The 24,927-nt window shown below is 41.4% G+C and overlaps 1 protein-coding gene across 1 annotated transcript in view; it reads right to left on the reverse strand.

Annotated features, from left to right (window-relative positions):
- atrnl1b (attractin-like 1b) overlaps positions 1–24,927 on the reverse strand; it is a 1,080,114-nt gene that overhangs the window by 905,462 nt on the left and 149,725 nt on the right. Inside the window, exons 8-9 of the mRNA XM_041209279.1 lie at positions 22,281–22,536; positions 14,469–14,652 (exon numbers count right to left, since the gene is read on the reverse strand). Of these exons, the coding sequence (XP_041065213.1) occupies positions 14,469–14,652; positions 22,281–22,536 (440 nt within the window). The remainder of the gene's footprint in view (positions 1–14,468; positions 14,653–22,280; positions 22,537–24,927) is intronic.

The following is a 24,927-nucleotide window of genomic DNA, read 5'->3' on the forward strand; positions in this document are numbered from 1 at the left end:
ACTCAATTTGCCACCACTGGGAATATGCCTGTCTGGATCCTGGCACCTATCTATGCAGGGTCACCTCCTGCTTTCAACTCCCGCAGTGAGACCATTCTGGTGAAATTCAGTCCATTAACTCTGTTTCTCTCTTTACATGTTTGATTATAGAAGGCTGATGAAAACAACTATTGAAAAACCCATCTTACTTTGTGTAAATTATTTCTGGGTCGTCAGCCACACTGTAATGGATTTGCAGTAGCATACATGATTCAACAATATCTAATATGAACAGCACTTACAAACTGCACTGGAAAAATCCAATATAGTGGCTTTAATCCCAAAGTATTTCCATAATAGCAGTTTTTGTATGAAGTGTATATTCAGGTTACTCTGTTCACCACATGCTGTGCCCTACCTTCAGCCATGGTGCACTGGAACAAGCTAATAGAGTCTCTTAGAGTAGCTTGGGAATGATTTCCCATCCAGGAGCAAAGGCTAAGCAACAAAATAACATTGAGATAAAAACAAAAAAAATGTGGATTTTTGGTCCTTTGACAGGACTTGAGTTCGAGTCCAAGAAAGAGTTGAAATATAAGCTGGTTTAAGGTGTGTGGTGGGGGCGGAGAGAGAGAGAGAGAGAGAGAGAAGTGGAGGGGGGGTGTGGTTGTAGGGACAAACAAGCAGTGATAGAAGCAGATCATCAAAAGATGTCAACAACAATAGAACAAAAGAACACATAGGTGTTAAAGTTGGTGATATTACCTAAACGAATGTGCTTATTAAGAATGGATAGTAGGGCACTCAAGGTATAGCTCTAGTGGGGGTGGGGAGGGCATAAAAGATTTTAAGCTATTTAAAAATAATGGAAACAGGTGGGAAAAGAAAAATCTATATAATTTATTGGAAAAAAAAGGAAGGGGGAAACAGAAAGGGGGTGGGGATGGGGGAGGGAGCTTACGACCTAAAGTTGTTGAATTCAATATTCAGTCCGGAAGGCTGTAAAGTGCCTAGTCGGAAGATGAGGTGTTGTTCTTCCAGTTTGCGTTGGGCTTCACTGGAACAATGCAGCAAGCCAAGGACAGACATGTGGGCAAGAGAGCAGGGTGGAGTGTTAAAATGGCAAGCGACAGGGAGGTCTGGGTCATTCTTGCAGACAGACCGCAGGTGTTCTGCAAAGCGATCGCCCAGTTTACGTTTGGTCTCTCCAGTGTAGAGGAGACCACATTGGGAGCAACGAATGCAGTAGACTAAGTTGGGGGAAATGCAAGTGAAATGTTGCTTCACTTGAAAGGAGTGTTTGGGCCCTTGGATGGTGAGGAGAGAGGAAGTGAAGGGGCAGGTGTTGCATCTTTTGTGTGGGCATGGGGTGGTGCCATAGGAGGGGGTTGAGGAGTAGGGGGTGATGGAGGAGTGGACCAGGGTGTCCCGGAGGGAGCGATCCCTACGGAATGCCGATAGGGGGGGTGAAGGGAAGATGTGTTTGGTGGTGGCAACATGCTGGAGTTGGCGGAAATGGCGGAGGATGATCCTTTGAATGCGGAGGCTGGTGGGGTGATAAGTGAGGACAAGGGGGACCCTATCATTTTTCTGGGAGGGAGGAGAAGGCGTGAGGGCGGATGCGCGGGAGAGGGGCCGGACACGGTTGAGGGCCCTGTCAACGACCGTGGGTGGAAAACCTCGGTTAAGGAAGAAGGAGGACATGTCAGAGGAACTGTTTTTGAAGGTGGCATCATCGGAACAGATGCGACGGAGGCGAAGGAACTGAGAGAATGGGCTGGAGTCCTTACAGGAAGCGGGGTGTGAGGACCTGTAGTCGAGGCAGCTGTGGGAGTCAGTGGGTTTGTAATGGATATTGGTGGACAGTCTATCACCAGAGATTGAGACAGAGAGGTCAAAGAAGGGAAGGGAAGTGTCAGAGATGGACCATATGAAAATGATGGAGGGGTGGAGTTTGGAAGCAAAATTAATAAATTTTTCCAAGTCCCAACGAGAGCATAAAGCGGCACCGAAGTAATCATCGATGTACCGGAGAAAGAGTTGTGGAAGGGGGCCGGAGTAGGACTGGAACAAGGAATGTTCCACATACCCCATAAAGAGACAGGCATAGCTGGGGCCCATGCGGGTACCCGTAGCCACACCTTTTATTTGGAGGAAGTGAGAGGAGTTGAAGGAGAAATTGTTCAGCGTGAGAACAAGTTCAGCCAGACGGAGGAGAGTAGTGGTGGATGGGAATTGTTCGGGCCTCTGTTCGAGGAAGAAGCTAAGGGCCCTCAGACCATCCTGGTGGGGGATGGAGGTGTAGAGGGATTGGACGTCCATGGTGAAGAGGAAGCGGTTGGGGCCAGGGAACTGGAAATTGTTGATGTGACCTAAGGTGTCAGAGGAATCACGGATGTAGGTGGGAAGGGACTGGACAAGGGGAGAGAGAAGGGAGTCAAGATAACGAGAAATGAGTTCTGTGGGGCAGGAGCAAGCTGAGACGATCGGTCTACCGGGGCAGTTCTGTTTGTGGATTTTGGGTAGGAGATAGAAGCGGGCCGTCCGAGGTTGGGCGACTATCAGGTTGGAAGCTGTGGGAGGAAGATCCCCAGAGGAGATGAGGTCAGTGACTGCGAAAAAAAGCTTTGAAAAAGGGTACGGCGGTGCTGCTGGAGGGAGAGGTCGAGTGTGTTCATATGGCGGCGCATGGCACTGAGTGTGGATTTCAGAATGTGACAGGAACAGCAGTCCGAGAAACGTTTTATGTCCCGGAGATACCTGTAATCCTGGGTGGGTTCGAAACATGAGGGGTGGAATTTCAGTTGAAATCCCCGTGGGGTAAGTCAAAGACGGAGACAGTCACTGAGAAAGGAGATATGGCTGTGAGAGCGGGTTTTAGTAAACACCTTGTCAAACACCAGGAGGGAAATGGAAAGCAATGAAGGTGAGCAAGGCAAAAGAGAGGAATGGAAATCTTGTCGCAGAAAAGAACAGACCTTCTTCAAGGAGGTAGGCATTTCTTGAAGAGCAGTGGCAGTCAATTAAACACAGAGATAAAAACAAAAAAACTGCGGATGCGTACCCTTTTTCAAAGCTGCGCGTGCCCCCAGTTTCATTTACTTACTGCACTCCGTTCTCTCAGGTCCAACCCTGACATTGTCATGAAACCCACTGACAAGGGTGGTGCTGTTGTTGTCTGGCGCACTGACCTCTACCTCGCGGAGGCTGAGCGTCAACTCGCAGATACTTCCTCCTACCTCTCCCTGGACCATGACCCCACCACTGAACATCAAGCCATTGTTTCCAGGACTGTCACTGACCTCATCTCCTCTGGGGATCTCCCTCCCACAGCTTCCAACCTGATAGTCGCCCAACCTCGGACGGCCCGCTTCTATCTCCTACCCAAAATCCACAAACAGAACTGCCCCGGTAGACCGATCGTCTCAGCTTGTTCCTGCCCCACAGAACTCATTTCTCGTTATCTTGACTCCCTTCTCTCTCCCCTTGTCCAGTCCCTTCCCACCTACATCCGTGATTCCTCTGACACCTTACGTCACATCAACAATTTCCAGTTCCCTGGCCCCAACCGCTTCCTCTTCACCATGGACGTCCAATCCCTCTACACCTCCATCCCCCACCAGGATGGTCTGAGGGCCCTTAGCTTCTTCCTCGAACAGAGGCCCGAACAATTTCCATCCACCACTACTCTCCTCCGTCTGGCTGAACTTGTTCTCATGCTGAACAATTTCTCCTTCAACTCCTCTCACTTCCTCCAAATGAAAGGTGTGGCTATGGGTACCCGCATGGGCCCCAGCTATGCCTGTCTCTTTATGGGGTATATGGAACATTCCTTGTTGCAGTCGTACTCCGGCCCCCTTCCACAACTCTTTCTCCGGTACATCGATGACTACTTCGGTGCCGCTTCATGCTCTCGTCGGGACTTGGAAAAATTTATTAATTTTGCTTCCAAACTCCACCCCTCCATCATTTTCACATCTCTGACACTTCCCTTCCCTTCCTTGACCTCTCTGTCTCAATCGCTGGTGATAGACTGTCCACCAATATCCATTACAAACCCACCGACTCCCACAGCTACCTCGACTACAGCTCCTCACACCCCGCTTCCTGTAAGGACTCCATCCCATTCTCTCAGTTCCTTCGCCTCCGTCACATCTGTTCCGATGATGCCACCTTCAAAAACAGTTCCTCTGACATGTCCTCCTTCGTCCTTAACCGAGGTTTTCCACCCACGGTCGTTGACAGGGCCCTCAACCGTGTCCGGCCCATCTCCCGCGCATCCGCCCTCACGCCTTCTCCTCCCTCCCAGAAACATGATAGGGTCCACCTTGTCCTCACTTATCACCCCACCAGCCTCCACATTCAAAGGATCATCCTCCGCCATTTCCGCCAACTCCAACATGATGCCACCACCAAACACATCTTCCCTTCACCCCCCCTATCGGCATTCCGTAGGGATCGCTCCCTCCGGGACACCCTGGTCCACTCCTCCATCACCCCTTACTCCTCAACCCCCTCCTATGGCACCACCCCATGCCCACACAAAAGATGCAACACCTGCCCCTTCACTTCCTCTCTCACCATCCAAGGGTCCAAACACTCCTTTCAAGTGAAGCAGCATTTCACTTGCATTTCCCCCAACTTAGTCTACTGCATTCGTTGCTCCCAATGTGGTCTCCTCTACATTGGAGAGACCAAACGTAAACTGGGCGATCGCTTTGCAGAACACCTGCGGTCTGTCTGCAAGAATGACCCAAACCTCCCTGTCGCTTGCCATTTTAACACTCCACCCTGCTCTCTTGCCCACATGTCTGTCCTTGGCTTGCTGCATTGTTCCAGTGAAGCCCAACGCAAACTGGAGGAACAACACCTCATCTTCCGACTAGGCACTTTACAGCCTTCCGGACTCAATATTGAATTCAACAACTTAAGGTCGTGAGCTCCCTCCCCCATCCCCTTTCTGTTTCCCCCTTCCTTTTTTTTCCAATAAATTATATAGATTTTTCTTTTCCCACCTATTTCCATTATTTTTAAATATCTTAAAATCTTTTATGCTCTCCCCACCCCCACTAGAGCTATACCTTGAGTGCCCGACCATCCATTCTTAATTAGTACATTCGTTTAGATAATATCACCAACTTTAACACCTATGTGTTCTTTTGTTCTATTGTTGTTGACATCTTTTGATGATCTGCTTCTATCACTGCTTGTTTGCCCCTACAACCACACCCCCCCTCCACTTCTCTCTCTCTCCGCCGCCCCGCCCCCCCCCCCCCCCCCACCTTAAACCAGCTTATATTTCAACTCTTTCTTGGACTCGAACTCAAGTTCTGTCGAAGGGTCATGAGGACTCGAAACATCAACTCTTTTCTTCTCCGCCGATGCTGCCAGACCTGCTGAGTTTTTCCAGGTAATTCTGTTTTTGAACAAAATAACATTGTCTTGAGGGCTCCCAAAATCACACAAAAAGGTAAGCCCCAGCAGAAGGATGGGGGTAGACATATAATTTTTTAAAAAGACAGCCACTTCACAGCATTATCCTGAGACATTCACGGAGGACCAAGTCAAGCAGTTGTGGAATAGAGTTTACGACCCATAAGTAAGTTAACCAGAAGGCCACAAATTAAAGCCTAAAATTTGGTAATTCATTAAGTGCTAAATAATTGAAAACATGAAATACATCTAGCTGCAATTGACATAATTTTTTCATTCAAATTACTGACATCCTTCGATTCCTAAGAAGCTTTTGGGAGGTTTCTTTCAGTCTTCAGAAGTTCACCTTGTACTATACTACATGTTTATAGGAGCTACAAATCCTTGCAGTGGGTGAACAAAGTCACAATCATTGGAGGACAGCAGTCTCATCCAATATCTGTTTTTGATAACTCTAATGCACACAGAAATCCAGCAATAGCCAATGCCATTGGAAGATTGAGGTTTTTCAATTATGCTCCACCTCTTGCCAACCTTCTCCCTCCCCACCTCCAGAACAACTAATTCCTTGGCAAATGCAATCAACCCATCATTTATAAAAAGTTTTAAACAATATGGTCAGGTTGGCATTTCAATGCACTACAATTGAAATGCTTACATTGTTTCTATGGGTGCAACTGTTAAGCTTTATTGATAATCTTTAGAAAGGTACAGTACATCAAGGCTGTTCAGGCCTTGAGGGATTGTGTTCCTCGAGCTTTCAATCTAAAGTTCGATGCTTGCATCAAGCAAACAGAAGTCACCAATTTCAAATTGCTACAAGCTGGTGGCATTTAAAATAATTCTTTGCCCGAAAATCAACAAACATTTTCATAACATTTAGAATGAGCTGAACTTTCAACTATACATTGCCCAAGGCAAATATTCAACTGAATTAAGAAAATGTTAGTTGAAATATATCTTTAACTCAAACATTCTATGAGGTGAAAAAAAGGTTAACTCTAGGAGCAACTAAAGCGGGGGTTTTTCAGTTTTTTTAATGAGTATTTTATTCAAAATGAAGTACTTTTCATATAACTGATCGTTTAATTATATTGTGCATTCTGTTAAAAGTGCATCCTACTAATATGTGGCAAAAAGATCATCCAAGAACTGCAACAAATTACTCCCAGATACTGTTGCTGAAGTGTACATAATTACTAGCACAAATAGATATATTGCTATTGCATTTAAAGAGCATAGGACACACACATGCAGAAAGTATAAACCAAAAGGCTTTGCTCATTTTGAATTAATAGTTCACTCAAATTGGAAAGACATTTGAAGCACCAAGTAATTTTTTATTTGCCATGAAATAATTAATGCGTTTTCCTTATTCACTACAGCAAGTAATATCTAATGTATGAAATAATATCCATATTAAAATTCCAACATCTGCACACACTTCCTATCTAAAAAATCTTACCATCAACATTCGACAGAACTTGAGTTCGAGTCTAGGAAAGAGCTGAAATATAAGCTGGTTTAAGGTGTATGTGTGGGGGGCAGAGAGATAGAGAGACAGAGAGGTGGAGGGGGGTGGTGTGGTTGTAGGGAAAAACAAGCAGTGATAGAAGCAGATCATCAAAAGATGTCAACGACAATAGTACAATAGAACACATAGGTGTTAAAGTTAAAGTTGGTGATATTATCTAAACGAATGTGCTAATTAAGAATGGATGGTAGGGCACTCAAGGTATAGCTCTAGTGGGGTTTTTTTTATAATGGAAATAGGTGGGAAAAGGAAAATCTTTATAATTTATTGGGAAAAAAAAGGAAGGGGGAAACAGAAAGGGGGTGGGGATGGGGGAGGGAGCTCACGACCTAAAGTTGTTGAATTCAATATTCAGTCCGGAAGGGTGTAAAGTGCCTAGTCGGAAGATGAGGTGTTGTTCCTCCAGTTTGCGTTGGGCTTCACTGGAACAATGCAGCAAGCCAAGGACAGACATGTGGGCAAGAGAGCAGGGTGGAGTGTTAAAATGGCAAGCGACAGGGAGGTTTGGGTCATTCTTGCGGACAGACCGCAGGTGTTCTGCAAAGCGGTCGCCCAGTTTACGTTTGGTCTCTCCAATGTAGAGGAGACCACATTGGGAGCAACGAATGCAGTAGACTAAGTTGGGGGAAATGCAAGTGAAATGCTGCTTCACTTGAAAGGAGTGTTTGGGTCCTTGGACGGTGAGGAGAGAGGAAGTGAAGGGGCAGGTGTTGCATCTTTTGCGTGGGCATGGGGTTGTGCCATAGGAGGGGGTTGAGGAGTAGGGGGTGATGGAGGAGTGGACCAGGGTGTCCCGGAGGGAGCGATCCCTACGGAATGCCGATAAGGGGGGTGAAGGGAAGATGTGTTTGGTGGTGGCATCATGCTGGAGTTGGCGGAAATGGCGGAGGATGATCCTTTGAATGCAGAGGCTGGTGGGGTGATAAGTGAGGACAAGGGGGACCCTATCATGTTTCTGGGAGGGAGGAGAAGGCGTGAGGGCGGATGCGCGGGAGATGGGCCGGCCACGGTTGAGGGCCCTGTCAACGACCGTGGGTGGAAAACCTCGGTTAAGGAAGAAGGAGGACATGTCAGAGGAACTGTTTTTGAATGTAGCATCATCGGAACAGATGCGACGGAGGCGAAGGAACTGAGGGAATGGGATGGAGTCCTTACAGGAAGCGGGGTGTGAGGAGCTGTAGTCGAGATAGCTGTGGGAGTCGGTGGGAAACCCACCGACTCCCACAGCTATCTCGACTACAGCTCCTCACACCCCGCTTCCTGTAAGGACTCCATCCCATTCCCTCAGTTCCTTCGCCTCCGTCGCATCTGTTCCGATGATGCTACATTCAAAAACAGTTCCTCTGACATGTCCTCCTTCTTCCTTAACCGAGGTTTTCCACCCACGGTCGTTGACAGGGCCCTCAACCGTGTCCGGCCCATCTCCCGCGCATCCGCCCTCACGCCTTCTCCTCCCTCCCAGAAACATGATAGGGTCCCCCTTGTCCTCACTTATCACCCCACCAGCCTCCGCATTCAAAGGATCATCCTCCGCCATTTCCGCCAACTCCAGCATGATGCCACCACCAAACACATCTTCCCTTCACCCCCCTTATCGGCATTCCGTAGGGATCGCTCCCTCCGGGACACCCTGGTCCACTCCTCCATCACCCCCTACTCCTCAACCCCCTCCTATGGCACAATCCCATGCCCACGCAAAAGATGCAACACCTGCCCCTTCACTTCCTCTCTCCTCACCGTCCAAGGACCCAAACACTCCTTTCAAGTGAAGCAGCATTTCATTTGCATTTCCCCCAACTTAGTCTACTGCATTCGTTGCTCCCAATGTGGTCTCCTCTACATTGGAGAGACCAAACGTAAACTGGGCGACCGCTTTGCAGAACACCTGCGGTCTGTCTGCAAGAATGACCCAAACCTCCCTGTCGCTTGCCATTTTAACACTCCAACCTGCTCTCTTGCCCACATGTCTGTCCTTGGCTTGCTGCATTGTTCCAGTGAAGCCCAACGCAAACTGGAGGAACAACACCTCATCTTCCGACTAGGGACTTTACAGCCTTCCGGACTGAATATTGAATTCAACAACTTTAGGTCGTGAGCTCCCTCCCCCATCCCCACACCCTTTCTGTTTCCCCCTCCCTTTTTTTTTCCAATAAATTATAAAGATTTTCCTTTTCCCACCTATTTCCATTATAAAAAAAACCCCACTAGAGCTATACCTTGAGTGCCCTACCATCCATTCTTAATTAGCACATTCGTTTAGATAACATCACCAACTTTAACTTTAACACCTATGTGTTCTATTGTACTATTGTCGTTGACATCTTTTGATGATCTGCTTCTATCACTGCTTGTTTGTCCCTACAACCACACCCCCCCCCTCCACCTCTCTGTCTCTCTATCTCTCCGCCCCCCACACACACATCTTAAACCAGCTTATATTTCAGCTCTTTCCTGGACTCGAACTCAAATTCTGTCGAAGGGTCATGAGGACTCGAAACGTCAACTCTTTTCTTCTCCGCCGATGCTGCCAGACCTGCTGAGTTTTTCCAGGTAATTCTGTTTTTGTTTTGGATTTCCAGCATCCGCAGTTTTTTTGTTTTTACCATCAACATTTTCCATTATAATTTCATAAAATTACTCTGACTTAGCAGTTACCAGCAAAGGAACGGTGCTTGCCATTCACCACGCTGGCTGCTAATCACAGACTTTTCGCAGACTTTTAAGAGACAACTTGCTACCATCTGTTGTCTGATCCAGTTCAGCATCCTCTTCAAGGGATCTGTGGCACATGCGAGTGTACTCAACCAGCTGATGCTTGCAAACAGTGTCCAACATTAGATGTGATTCTATGAACATCCCAAGTGTGCTAAGCATTACATTAACACCCAATTTAAGGTCAGTCGAGCTCGCAATCTGGCGCACTTACACATGCTAGCAGCTATGTATATTCACACAAAGGGCCCTGTCCTGAGCAAACAGATGGAATTGCACCTTTTTTAATTAAACAAAAGCATGGGAGCAACTGTTACATGGTGCATTCCCCATGGCAATGCCTCAACCAGCGTTAATTTGCTTTTTTTGAATTAAAACAAAAGTTTGGGGGATAACTGCTCCCTGATGTGTTTTCCATGACAATGCCTCAACCAGAGTCCACTTGCCAACCAATCAGCATTCTTTTCAAATGTCGTTTAAAATACTGTCCCCTTTGAAATTTGATATTCTTGCTTCTGTACTGATGAGTGCAAGACAAAAAGCTTCAACAGCATGTCTCTTTTTTCAGCAATACTCAAGTTCTGTACTACCAAGTGACTACTTACAATGGCATTAAAAATTAAATTATATCTGAATGCAGCTAATACTTTCTGCTGCGTTCAATAAGCAACTGTGGCTAAGTACTGCACCTGCCAGTGATGGTTCTGGAAGCCCCTGGGACTGCAGCCTGAGAATTTCTGGAGAGGAACAGGCCTCCAACTGAAAACATTGTTACAGGCATTTCAAACACACAATAGACAAGAGTCATTTTAATCACTTTTGTGAATTGTTAAATTACATTTCTCTTAAATTAAATATTTTGAGACAATTCATTGATTTCTCTCCTTTCTTCAAAAATAAAAGCACATTTGCTGACTGGTCATTTTGGATTGGCTGCCACATTAATCTTCAAGAGTTTTTTTTAAATTGGAGCTTTATTTACCTATTTTTCCCAAATTCAATTGTACATCACCTATTCCTTCAGTTGTCCATGGTAACAATTTTATAACAGGGAATGTGAGCCTGCCAAGTCCATGCATGACACAGATTTACACACACAAGCGCAACTGAAGAAAACTCGTGAATGCAAACACGTTTTGCCCTTCACACTTCAGGAGTCAAACACAGAAACATAAAACTAGGAGTAGGAGTCGGCCATTCAGCCCTTTGAGCCTGCTCCGCCATTCAATATGATCATGGCTGATCCTCTATCTCAACGACATATTCCCGCTTTCTCTCCATACCCCTTGATGCCATTAATATCCAAAAAATGATCAATTTCTTTACAAAATATACTCAGTGACCTGACCTCCACAGCCTTCTGTGGTAGAGAATTCCACAGGTTGGCCACCCTCTGAGTGAAGAAATGTTTCCTCATCTCAGTCCTAAATGAGCTGCCCCATATCCTGAGACTGTAGCCCCTGGTTCTAGACTCCCCAACCAGGGGTTAACATCCTCCCTGCATCCAGTCTGTCTAGCCCTGTTAGGGTTTTATACGTTTTAATCAGATCCCCTCTCATTCTTCTAAACTCTGGTGAATATAGGCCCAATCAAGCCAATCTCGCTTCATACGACAGTCCTGCCATCCCCGGTATCAGCCTAGTATACCTTCACTGCACTCCTTCTATGGCAAGTATATCCTTTCTTAGGTAGGGAGACCAAAACTGCACACAATACTCCAAGTGTGGTCTCACCAAGGCCTTGTATAACTGCAGTAAGAAATCCCTACTTCTGAACTCAAATCCTCTTGCATTGAAGGACAACATACCGTTTGCCTTCCTAATTGCTTGCTGCACCTGCCTGTTTACTTTCATTGACTGGTGCACAAGGACACCCAGATCCCTTTGTACATCCACATTTCTCAATATATCACCATCTAAATAATACTCTGCCTTTCTGTTTTTCACACTGAAGCATATAACTTCACATTTATCCACATTATACTGCATCTGCCACGTGTTTGCCCACACACACAACTTGTCAAAATCGCCCTGAAGCCTCCTTGCATCCTCTTCAAAGCCCTGCCTAGTTTTGTGTCATCAGCAAACTTGGAAATATTGCATTTGATTTCCTCATCCAAGTCACTGATATATATTGTGAATAGCTGGAGCCCAAGCACTGATCACGAGATACACCACTAGTTACTGCCTGCCATCTGGAAAAAGACCCATTTATTCCCTCTCTGTTTCCGATCTGCCAACCAATTCTCAATCCGTGCCAGTATATTACCCCCAATCCCATGTGCTTTAATTTTGCCCACTAACCTCTTATGTGGAGCCTTATCAAAAGCCTTCTTGAAATCCAAAATTACCATATCCACTGGTTCTCCCTTATCTGTTCTACTCGTTACATCCTCAAAAAATCTCCAATAGATTAGTTAAGCATGATTTCCCTTTCATAAACCTATGCTGACTTTGTCTAATTCCGTTAATGCTTTCCAAGTGTTCTGTTACCATGTCTTTTATAATAGACTCAAGCATTTCCCCACTACTGATTACATTTCAATAAGTAAACTTTGGGTGATGTTTGCACCCAAAAGATATGATTCTAGGCTGAGCTGAGGTTTGAATTCACATCCTTGGTCAAAACTGCCATCTGTCATTAAACAAATGGATCCAGTCTAAAAATGAAATAACTTCATTCAATTCTTCCAGATATATCTAATATTTTCACTGTGCAGGAGACTCTTCAACTGATGTCAACAATGGGGAGTTCATTCTCACAGTAGCTAAGTAAGCTGAATGGTTCAAATATCAATCCTCACACTGGAAACACATTCACAGCCTGTATTCTTCAAAAAGCAGTTCATGGAAGAAATCCTTACTACTGGCAATAATTAAATATGCCATGGTAATATCACTTCCAAAAGCCCAGGGAAAAGAAACATGTTGGCCACCAAAATGTAATTTTAATCTGCTAACTGCATTCCAGTTTCTTGCCATCAGTTGTCAACTTTTTCCATGGTTTTAGTTTTTCTCCCAAAATATTCCTCAACTTCTCAGTAAATCCTGCTACTTATCTCCTATTTAACCACACCGACCACCCAATACGTCATGGAGACACCCTTAAGCTCACACAGTCCTGAAAATGCAACCATTAAGGGTTAATTCTTTGCTGCTCAGGAAGGCCAGTAGGATCTTCTCCCACTATGGCTTTAGTTTGAAAGGAAGTAGAAGCAGGAATGCCATCCTTGCTCACAAGAAACCGTAACATATATTAAACTGAGCGGAAGCCCAGCATAAAGTAGTTCTACTGCAGAATCTACCTCTAGCCAGTACCATCATGCCCCTAAACATTGCCGGTTTCAATGTCAATATTCTTTAAAAATAACTGTGTTCCTTAAATGAAACTAAAATATAATTTCAAGTGTTGAAAATAGTCAAACTAAGCACCTTGCTATTAAACTGTATAAAACACCATTGAATATTTCAAACCTCTATTAAATTTTTTTTAGGCTTTCAGAGAATAAATATAAATTTGCTAACCTCCTGTGTAACTGATTCAAATATACATTATCACACATCAGATTACTGATCAGATGCAAGTGCAAGAATGAACTCATTAAAATTTAATTTATAGCAATACAATAAGAATTACTTTTACACAAGTACACATTTAAAGTGCGTGTTTTAAGTCATTTTGATCCAAAGATCTGTACCATTTAGGTTCAGCACAGTACTTTAGTTTTTCAGTCATAATACTGACATCATAATCAATTGTGTGTGGAAATCTTAATCTCATAAAAGGCTGTCATTTCTCTCACATTATCAGGGAATTCTTGTTCAGTGAGTAGATCTTTGTCGATTCATCTCATTGACAACCTTTTTAGAGTTCTGCAACTGATTCATAACTTCATGGGGTTAATACTTAAGGAAGCTATAAACACACTGTGTGTCACAAAACTAGGACATTTTACCAGATATATCCAAGTGTCAAAACAAGCTGCTCTCACACACATCAACAGAAGTATAATTATGACTTTCCAAAATTATTTCAATCACTCACAGAAATAATAATTCAATATTATGATTGATTAAAAAGTTTTATATTACACAACTGCATTTCAAACAATTCATCAATTGTGCAGCACTGTGAGACCTTTGAGAGCCACAATAATATATGGCTTTCTGAAAGCAATAAAAAAAACTCTTGAAATTGGGCTAATAATAAATAGTCAAAAGACCCCTGAGCATATATTACATATTCATATTGTACAAAGATTCTACATCTTCGGCATTCCACCTTGATTTTAAAAAATTGCTGAAAGCTAAAATCATAAAAGCTTAACGGGCCCTACCTCGCCCATTTTCATTTTATTCCTAAATGTATTTAAAATTAATGAGAAAGATGCTCCTAAACGATTGTGTCCAGAGAAGTGGACAGGTGGGCAAATAAAATTAAACTAGAAATGTGTTGAAAAAAAAGGATTACTTTCCTGAATGCAGTAAAGTTGCTTGTCAGTTTTGCAGCAAATTACTTTATCACTATACAGTTGAAAAATCTCTCAAACTACTAAAATAAAATCAACTCATAAATGCACAAGTAATAAATATAGCCAAATGCAACATTTTATTGAAAAACCTTAAATACGTAAGCTTTCATAAGCAAAGTATTTGCAACTTTCCTGTCTAGCACTCTAAGACATAAAGAACAGAAAACGGATTCAATGCTTCAACTATATTCAGATCCCCACCACAATTTAAGCATTTCTACTTCAAATCAAATGCTGCAACAAAAATCAACTGAATGGATGCTTAACTGTTCCACTTACCAAGTACGACTATTTACTGTGTACTTGTAGAGATCATCCACTAAGCCATATTTATTGTTTGTATACGCTTTGTATCCTCCGTGCACATAAATCGATTTTGTCATTGCATTGTAAACACTGCTGTGCCCGTATCCACCCTGGACTATCGCACCTCTGGTCTCTGTCACTAACCATGTGTTGGTCTCTGGACAAGAAATAAAACTAGTTTAAAAGTCCATCAATATTAGTGCATACTATTTTACATTGTTTTTCTATCCACAAATAAAGATCATTTTTAAACCTTACCACACAGAAATATTTTACTGCAACTAGTGTTTTAAGGGTTAATCCTTTCTAATAATTATCAACAGTCCAATGCGCAATAGATCAGCATTTCCACAAAAATATTAATTGAGTCTCAATGTGATCTATAACAGAATTTTCTATTGCTTTACTCATAATGCAGTATAAATGCTGATCCTCTTGATCTCCCACTTATGCAATGATTAAAAATCATGAAAACAAAAAGTGCTTTGGCAAGATAGTTACTGTACTTAATTCCATTTCAATTCCTCTATAAATTTTACTCTGCTTACTCGTATTGCAATTTAGGTTGGTAAATTTAAATCAGCACCAAAATCAAATAATTGTAGTCAGATACAATCCACCAACTTAAATTTAAGCAAAACATTTAAACTATAAACAATAAAGTGTTAATATTTAACTGTGATACTCAATTATAATGTTTCTCTGTGAGTTTCATGCAATTGTATAACAGCAAATAAAACCAAAGAGGTTTACCAGAATGTTAAGTTCTGGAATTTCCCCCCCTCCCCCAAACCTCTTCACCTCTTTACCTCTCGTTCCTCTTTCACAATATTCCTTAAAATCTACCTCTTTGACCAAGATTTAAGTTATTGGTCCCATCCATGTGGTTCAGTGTCAACTTTCATTTTATGACATTCCTGTGAAACACTTGGGATGTTTTAAAGGCATGGTATAAATACAAATTGTTGTTGTAGTGGAGCAGAGATGTTTCAGAGATTTGTTAGGCATGTTCAAAATCATGAAATGTTTTGATGGAAAAACTATTTCCTGTGATAGTATGGTCAGGTCTCAGATTTAAGGCAATTGGCAAAAAGAAGTGACAAGGAAACTTTAAAATAAAAGCATGTTAAAGCCATCTGGAATACAAGGCAGAATTTTCTGCCTGCCAGGCGGGCGGGTCCAACCCAATCTCCGGCAGGCGGGGAGCCGATCCCCGCCGGAGAAGCGGGCCCTGCCGCCATTTTACGTGGACGGGCCAATTAAGGCGATGTCCGGTGGGAAGTGCTATGTGCTTCCTGTGCAGGCGTGGGGGGGAATCCCTAAAAATGAGAGTGTTGCCTCAAGGAGATCGCTTACACTTCTAAAAATATGAAAATTAGAAGAAAAAAAATTCCCTAACATGTCCCCTTCATGTGACAATGTCGCATGAGATGGGACATGTTCATAATTTACGTAATAAGTTTACTAAACTTTTTAAATCCCTACATGAAACTTCATCCCACCGGTGGATGAGGTTTCATGTTTTTTCTATTGCCTGTCAAGGCTCCTGGCCTGCCCGCCAACCTTAAGTTTGGACGGGCAGGTCCTTTAATTGTTTAAATGATCCTGTCAATGGCCTCAATTGGCCATTGACAGGTCGGCGGGCGCACAGCTGATTTGGCTGTGCCCCCACCTTCCTAAAAATTTAAATGGAGCGGGATGAAGTCAGGGGTTCCGTCTGATGTCATCCCGCATCAGCAAACGGGCCCCGTCCCCTGCTCGCCGACAGCAAAATTCTGCCCACACTGTCTGACAGGATCATGGAAGCAGATTCAATAGGAACTTTAAAAAGGAAATTAGACAAATATTTCAAGGAAAACATTTGCAAGTCTATGGAGAAAGAGCCGGGTAGCAGAACTAGTTGGCTACCCCTACCAAAGGGACAGATAGTTACAAAGGGCAAAATGGCCTCTTTATGCAGTGTACCATTCTACAACTTCTATAATAAATCACTGGCTTTTGAAACCTTCAATTTATTCACTTTCACTTGCAATCTAAATTTCCTAAACAACCACAAAATTTTAAATTGATTTTGCATAGCCTCAAACCAAAGGTCAAGATCCAGGCATCCTCTATAGTGACCAAGCAATTGCAATCAAAATTACAATACCTTGCTCCATTTTTTGTAACTTTTTTTTAAAATGTATTTTACTTATTCATATTTCCAATACAGCAACTGCGGATTTCAGGTTATTTTTAAGGACTATTAGCAAATCAAAACATGAACAGCTTTACAAAAACAAAGGTTAATTTTACTTACTGATGATATATAATTATATGTCATCATTTAACCTACTGCAGCTTATTTCTTTTGTAAATGTGTTGACATATTTCAAATAGGTACAACAGCTGAATTATGGACCAAGGTTAGCAATCCTAAAATCAGCTATTCCTTCTATTTCAGCACTTACAGCACAAATAAGAGAAAGAAAAGCTCCACTCCAAAATCAATTGTTGGCAACTATTGAAATATAAAGATGATGAGCTGTAAGAAAGAAAAGTAATTGGCGTGCATTGGGTGGGGGGAGTGGTGAGTAGTGGAAGGTGGATAGAGAAGGAGCTTCATTTAGGTTTATGAGATAGTGCGCAGAAAATTCAGATTTTTATTTCAGATCAAGTCACAACAGTGGAACTGGGAAATAAAAATGGAAATTAATGAAATGAAATGTAACTAAAATGAAATTTGATTAAAATAAAGGTCAGGCGGAGCAGTTTTAGTTTGTTTGTTTGACTTAGTTGGTAGCGCACACACCTTTCTCAGAAAGCTGTTGTTTTTGGTCCCATATAAAGGCCTGAGTGTAAAATCTAAGATACGGTACATAGAGGATACTGCACTGTTGGATGCACTGTCCCTCAGGCCCAACATAAAACTGAGAACTTGCCTTCATGCACAGGCAAACAGTGCAAGACCTCATAACACTATTCAAAGAAAAGCAAGGAGTTCTCCCAGCATCTTGAACGCTTATATACAGCAAAAAAGATCAACAATTCATCCATTCATTACATTGCTGGCAAAGAATGGTTCTTGCATATGTCCACTAAGGGACAATCACTGCTCTTATTCCAAAAATAATTCATTGCCTCAAACAATTCAAGAGGTTTACATGTAATAAGATGCTTATATAAATGTAAGTATTTATTTAAAGAGCTATAAATGTTTGGAATAATCTGCAGATTAGAAGAGTCAAAAATGTTGGCTTGATTCAAGAAAAGTTAGATGCTGTGATGGGAGAGTGTTACATTAAAGATGAACCTTGAAGAGCCAAATAGTCTTCTCTCATCCCTGACATGCAGCACAGTGAAGACAACTCGCTGCAGAAACTGACTCAGTTGGAATTCAAACAGACAACAGTTCAGCTAACTGAAACCATTCTTTCCTCTGTGCATCAAAAACCAGTTTGCAGAACATTTAAGATTAAACAGAGATGAATAACTATTTTCTAGTATGCATAATACAAATTATCCAATCTTTCCATTGCTGAAGAGAGATATGCTGTTGAAGCTTTTCATCTTGCACTCATTAGGACAGTTGCAAGAATGTCAAATTTTAAAGGGAAAAACAATTTCTACTGAAGTGGAGTAATTGGAATAATTCAATATTAAAATTGATATTAAGGTATGCATTGACAGCTTCTAAAGTAGTCAAATGTAGTTATCAGCATTCATAGCTTTAAGTATTTGTCATGAGAGCTCTTTCTAAGCATGATGGGAAATATAGCCAACACATAGGCATGATGGGTATGGTACTGTGGGAACCCAACTAATAATCACAAGTCATAAAACTTAATGATCTTTACAAGATGGGTAAACAAATGTTAGGGCAATAAGAGCACCGATTGGGAGGCATTTCCCAACTTCCCAGTGACATGATGTGACATCTGCAGCCTGAATAATTCTGCTCATTAGGTATGTTACTGGAGATTGTATTAGTAAGTATAGTGGAATGTGATAACTGAAAGATATAAATATGCTATGCAGCCTTGGTGTCAGAGAGAGACAGACTGTAGAACCAGGCTGTGTCCTCCCAGCATATGCTTGAATAAAACCTTTGCTTACTATAAAATTTTCATGGTCTCATCTTTTTACCACAACAATACTGCATGAGAAAAGGGTGCTGATTGACTGGCAAGTGATTGACCAAGACACGTCGCCATGGCAAATGCACCAGGGAGCTATTGTCCTCCATGCTTTTGATTATTCAAAAATGGTGCAATGTCTGATAATATTCCTTTTGCCTGCAGAGGACAAGTCCCTGCATATGAATGTAGGTAGTTTCTAGCAAGCGTATATGAGCCACATTGCAAGCCCAACTAATGATCATAAATTGGTTGTTAGCGTAATTCTTAGCGTAATCGGGATAGTTCAGCAGGTGCTGCCCAATCACAGAATCGCATCTAATGTTAGACATTATGTTCTAAGCTTTGCAAGCAAGGGTTGGTTGAATATGGTCAGTATTCTGCCTATTGCAAACAGCTGAAGGGACGCGCTGTTTGATACGATCCAACAGTCAATGGGATATATGGCCTATGTAACTGGCATCACACCAGCACTGAAACTCATATGCCACATTATTCATTTGTATGGTTCATACGCCTACGTGTAGTTCTTGTGTCTGCCCTAAGTGCAGGACCAAAAACTTCAACAGCATATATTCTTCAGCAATACTCAAGTTCTGCACTACCAAGTGATAATCTTTGCATTCTATGGTTTAAGTTTACCACACTTCATCTTAATTTTCAACAAATAAACTGAAATGCAATTATTAAAATGACTCTGATAACTATTTTGATTTAAGCTATGATAACCCATAAAATAAGTGAAGTGGTGACAGTTGAAAAAGCCAACTCAACAAACAAACTAGTTGCTGTCATAATTTTAATAAGGCAGTGAGACTACATATTTTGCATCAGTGTAAAGCAGTAAACTAATGGACTTGTGGCACAGTAGGTAGTATCCCAGCCGCTGAGCCAGAAGCTCTGGGTTTGAGTCCCGTCCCAGGACTGAAGGGTAAGGAAGATGCATTCAAAGAGCAGCCAAACAGATTGATATCTCTGCAAATCCTTCCAACACATGCCAATGGCAGGCAGTAAGAGCAGGAAAGATTCCTTGTGATGGAAAGAAAGTTGGAGCCTCTACCATCACTATCCATAGCTCCGAACAACAATATACATGTAAAAGTGCATGTTGCCAGAAGCCTCGGACTCCAAGTAAACTGAAACATAGTATCACAGTATCCATACAGTGTAGAATGAGGCCATTCGGCCCATTGAGTGTGCACTGGCTCTCTGAAAGAGCATTCTACCAAATCCCACTCCCCTGCCTTAACCCTGTAACCTTGCACATTCTCTCTTTTCGGTAGCAATACAATTCCCTTTTGAATACCTAAATAAATACCCAAATAAATACCAAACAGCTTTGCATCAACACAGAATATGTGGTATAACTACAGAGTAAAATCATTCCAATTGCTTTCACAAAGTACACACAGGCTATTTCATTTTCAAATATACAGCAATATCTCTGCAACAAAAACTTAAACATGAAATGGCTTTATCAAACAATTTAATGTTAGCAGATAGTTCATTGATCTGGCTTTACCCCACTGCTGTATGATTATACCACTAATACAACACAAATCTTAGATGATTGCCAACAGTATCACATTCAAAGGGCAGACAAAGGAAAAGGTATAAGGATACGCTCAAGGTCACCCTAAAGCACAGAGGCATTAACACCACGAACTGGGAGGAGAATGTTGCCCATCGCTATGCATGGCACCACCTGGTCCATCAAGGTGCAAGCCACTTTGAAGCTCAGCGACTCAGCAGCGAGGTGGAACAGCAGCACCAGAGAAAGGAGAAGGAAGTCAACCCAGGGCTGCGATTTCCACTCCCTTGTGCACTGCGGAAGAACATGTGGACGCAGAGCTTGAATCCTCAGTCATCTGAAGTCTCACCAAGCCTGACAGATGTCATCCTCAATTCAAAGAGACCATCGACCAATTAACAATATCCAAACAGTGCCACATTATTCTGTATAACGCATCTGCAACATACTCATTTTCGAACTCTATGTTATTTGGAATTATACTATCATCTACTGAGTTATCTATCCATACACATAAATGCAAGGATGTAGAAATTATCTATTTGGTGAACCAGAGATAACTGCCAGCAAAAGGCTTCCGATGTGAAGAATAGTAAAACTAAAAAAAGGTTCTTCAGGTTTTTCCACATTGTTGGGTAGCAGCTCTCCTCCTCAGAGTAAGCTTTAATTGCAGGCCTTACCACTTAAGAGCAAAGGATTCCCTGCCTTATATTTAAAAGAAAAAATAAGGCCTTTTTTAAAATTAAAGACATTATCCATTCCTGGTACTGCAGCCAGTGATTAAGAATTTTTCCTCAAACTAGTTATACAAGGAACTTGATTTACATATGATGGGAGGATCTTCCTGCCAGACATGAACAAACCTGCTTACTTCTGCTGCCCAGAATTAGAGGGATTTTATACAATATCTACTGTTTGCTGTAAAGAAAGGAACTGGTTAGAAATTAAAGGCTTTAACTGTAAATTGCTAAAAGATTCTCAATTACTATATTGGATTGGATCTTGTGGTCAGCGGCAAAGCTTCTGCGCTCGGCTGATCTCAATAAAGCTGTCCACAAAGATCTGGAAATCCTGGTAGCATGAGTTTTCCCTTTCCATACAGCAGTTTGTTTCTGGCACCAAATTAAGGGAATCTCCAGGTGTCCAGCAACAGTGATGTCATCAAGCAGGGTAAGTAGCCAATCTCATTGAAGTGTTCTCACAGGCAAAAGAAACAGGAAGAAACAACCACTGAAGTCCGTCACTTGTAATTTTTAAGTTTTATAAGTTGTGAAATAAATAATTGGGATATGCAGAAGATTAAAGGTAGAATCTAAGATAGCATAAACATAAAAACAATTATCATAATGATGAAACATGACATTTAGCAAACATTAAAAAAATCTAAGGGTCAGTGTGGCTGCTTAGCAGTAATTATGAACTTTGTATGTTGTTAAAAACCCAGTTACACGTCATTCAACCTCCTTCCTTCCTTTCTCATTCAGCTAATCCCTTGTTTCATGGGGTTGCCAGAGTGCTGTTTGATCTCCTTCATATCAACCATCAGCTTTTTTTGGATTTGGTGGGTGTTTTTACAGCCAATTGCCCTTCCTGCTGCCAATCCTCCCCATTTTTCTGGGCTGGGGATTAACATGCCTGCACCAGTAGCTAGGTTTTTTAGTAGCCAACAAGTCCTGGAGTGAGACTTGAACCCACAGCCTTCCTGCTCAGAGGACAGGGAACTATCCACAGAGCCATTCCAGCTCCAGTTACACCGCATTTAACAAAGTGCAATTTTTTCAAGGGTTTTTACAGTAAGGCTAGTAATGTACATTTGGAATATCTTGTCAATTCAATGAAATCTAATTGATTTCAAAGTGGGCGGGCCTCAACAGCACACTCCTGGTAGAGCACAGAATCATTGGCATCTTCTTCTGGATTTCCACGTTTAACTGCACATGTGCTAACTCGAGAAGTTGCTCAGTTCCAGAGCAATAATGACAGTAAACACTGACAGTTTGGTTGTCATTACTACCACAAAATCTGTTTTATCACTTTGTTAAAAGGCTTTGGTTCATTTTCGTCAATGATGAGATTTTTCTGATGAACTGATTTCACAATATATTTCAGACATTCAAAACACTTACACAAATTACTTACTTATATTGTATTCCTGAACACTATTTATGTAACCATAAAGTGCAGAATATCCAAAAATGATAATCATGATGACATCCCCACTGTCCATTTCAATGATATGTGCCGAGTGCCCTTCCACATCATATTGTTGGCCAGGGTTTAGAACTGTTGGAGTTTTTCTAGTCCATGATAGAGTGGGGATGTTGAAGATCCACAGTTCATTTGTGATATTTCCATTATCAGTATCAATTTTTCCTCCATACATGTAAATATCATCCTGGAAAGGAAGAAATGTCACTAAATAAAGTAGAACAATTACTCTTGATTATGTGCACCGGGTTGCAAATGAGTGGACAAGTCAAAGTTTTCTTTATAATCATTGCTTTTAATTTCTGCCTTATCCTCCACTTACAATGGTCTAATCAATTCAATGAGGTTAAAACACAGAATTAAACAACAGACTTCAAGGAATATTTTAGTTTGCAGACACAAGTTCTTAAAAATAAAATCAACTATTCAGTTATATTTTAAAAAATCATTGTTATAAGGTTCAAAGCTTATGACTGACATCAATGGTAAATATTCCATAGCTTAACATTTGCCTAAAACTAAGTCAATATAAAAAATATCGACATGAAATGTTGACTATTTCTCTCCGCACAAATTCCACCAGATCGGAGTGCTTGCAGCATTTTGTCCTTTTATTTCAGTTTTCCAGCATCTGCAGTATTTTGCTGTTATAGAAAATATAGTTATGGGCTTGATTAAACAATGTGCAATATCAGCATTCACACGAGAAATTTATTATTTGGGCCTCCGGCTCACACTAGGCCCAAAAGGGGGGGTATTTTCTGCCATATTGACCAAGAAGTAATTGTGACAAATTTCAGATGCAACTCAACATCCTGTTATTTTTAGCACACATATATAGAGCGTCAAGTGTTGCAGCACACCAATGCTTATGCGGCCCTTTCAAAAGCTCACTATGGCCCAATATTCACAAGTTTTATAAGCAGATATGATATGAAAATCATGGTAATTGGGCAGTTTGAAGATAACTTATCCAAGCAGTTCCTAATAATGATATCCACTGTAAAGATTCTGTGATCTCACTTGTTAACTAAATTTTAGTGAGCAACATTTGAAATAGTTTCAATTTTTGTCACAGTTTATGATACCAATGTATCAACATTTAATTATCCAGTCAAATAATCCAAAAACACTGTCAAGGGAACAAATGATAGCAAAGAGAACAAAAACACATCTTTAGGTAATATTTTAAAACCATTTGGTTTAAGTTTTCACTTTTTCCAGATTTTAAAATAATTCATGGAATTTTCTTCAATTCTAGAGGTACTTTTATGTACATAATTCAGTATGTAAGAGTTCAAGGTGACCCACCAACACCTTCTGAGAGCACTGAATGCAAACTTGCCAGTGTCCCCCATGTTTTGAGAACAAATAAAAAAATGATTTTGCTTATAAGGACCATTTAAATTGTTAACTAATCTCCCAAAACATATTTTTGCTTACGGATCCAATACAAAATTTCTTCTATAGCTTATGCAGGATAGTTAACTTTGCTTTTCTTTCCTTGTCAATTTTATGCTTGACCAAAGGAGCAACGAGCAAGCTCGAAGCTCACCAATTCAACCAAGCAAGGCAATCAATCTGCGAATGAGTCTGGTCTAATGTATTAGACTCCAGAAAAACTGCTGTATCAAATCAGAGGGGTTACATCTGTACAATTTGTTTCTTTAAATCAAAGTTTCCAATTCAATCGTCACAGTTAAGTCAGATAATTATTAGTATTATACATGTAAAGGTGACATATAAATGATATAACATTAACAATATTTGATTACAGAAAAAATGCATATACATAATTTAAATAATGTTATGAATGTGTATAACATTGGATACAATCATGTATATTACTGTTATATAGGTTATATCGGGTAGTATTTGGCAAAGCTCCATGCCTGGATCCACAAAGTTACACAACAATTTGAAAGGTAATAAACTGCAGTCAAAGAAGAACAAATGACATCAACACCAATAATCACATGCCTAAAAGTAAAGGTATATGTGTATATGCAAGTAATATTTTCCTATTCCAATGCAAACTAGAAAACTAGAATTTATTTAACTTCCCTCCAGTCCATTGAATGTGGAAACTCATATTTGGTTGGGCCACAAGGCAATTTAGATTGCATGGGCCATTGCAGAGGTTGGTAGAATTATGAAATAGGACTGCCAAGGAGTCAGTGGGGCATTAACTGTTGCTGCAAATTCAAGAATGAACTGAATTAGTATCTGGAAAAAGTAAGCGGAGAGAGGTATTATAAACTATGATATTTACTAGACACAGGGATTGGTCAGATGGATTACAAGTCTTTTCCAGCCATGCACGATCTTATACTTCTGTGAATTGGAACTGTGGGTCAAAATGCCAAAACAGGAGTAAGCCTCCCATGGAAAACATTTTGTAGGGTTCTATCAGAGCTCACTGGGAATTAGATGAGTAATAATACATTGTATTATGAATTATTGAACTTGTTAAAAGTGTGTACTAACAAACAATATGGTGGTCAAAATGGTTTAGTTGAAAGGAATTGAGCAATTCGACTTTCACTTTCGGCTCTTTAATGAAGAGCATATTTTCATA

Source organism: Carcharodon carcharias, chromosome 17, assembly GCF_017639515.1.
Source record: "Carcharodon carcharias isolate sCarCar2 chromosome 17, sCarCar2.pri, whole genome shotgun sequence".
In the NCBI taxonomy this organism is placed as follows: domain Eukaryota; kingdom Metazoa; phylum Chordata; class Chondrichthyes; order Lamniformes; family Lamnidae; genus Carcharodon; species Carcharodon carcharias.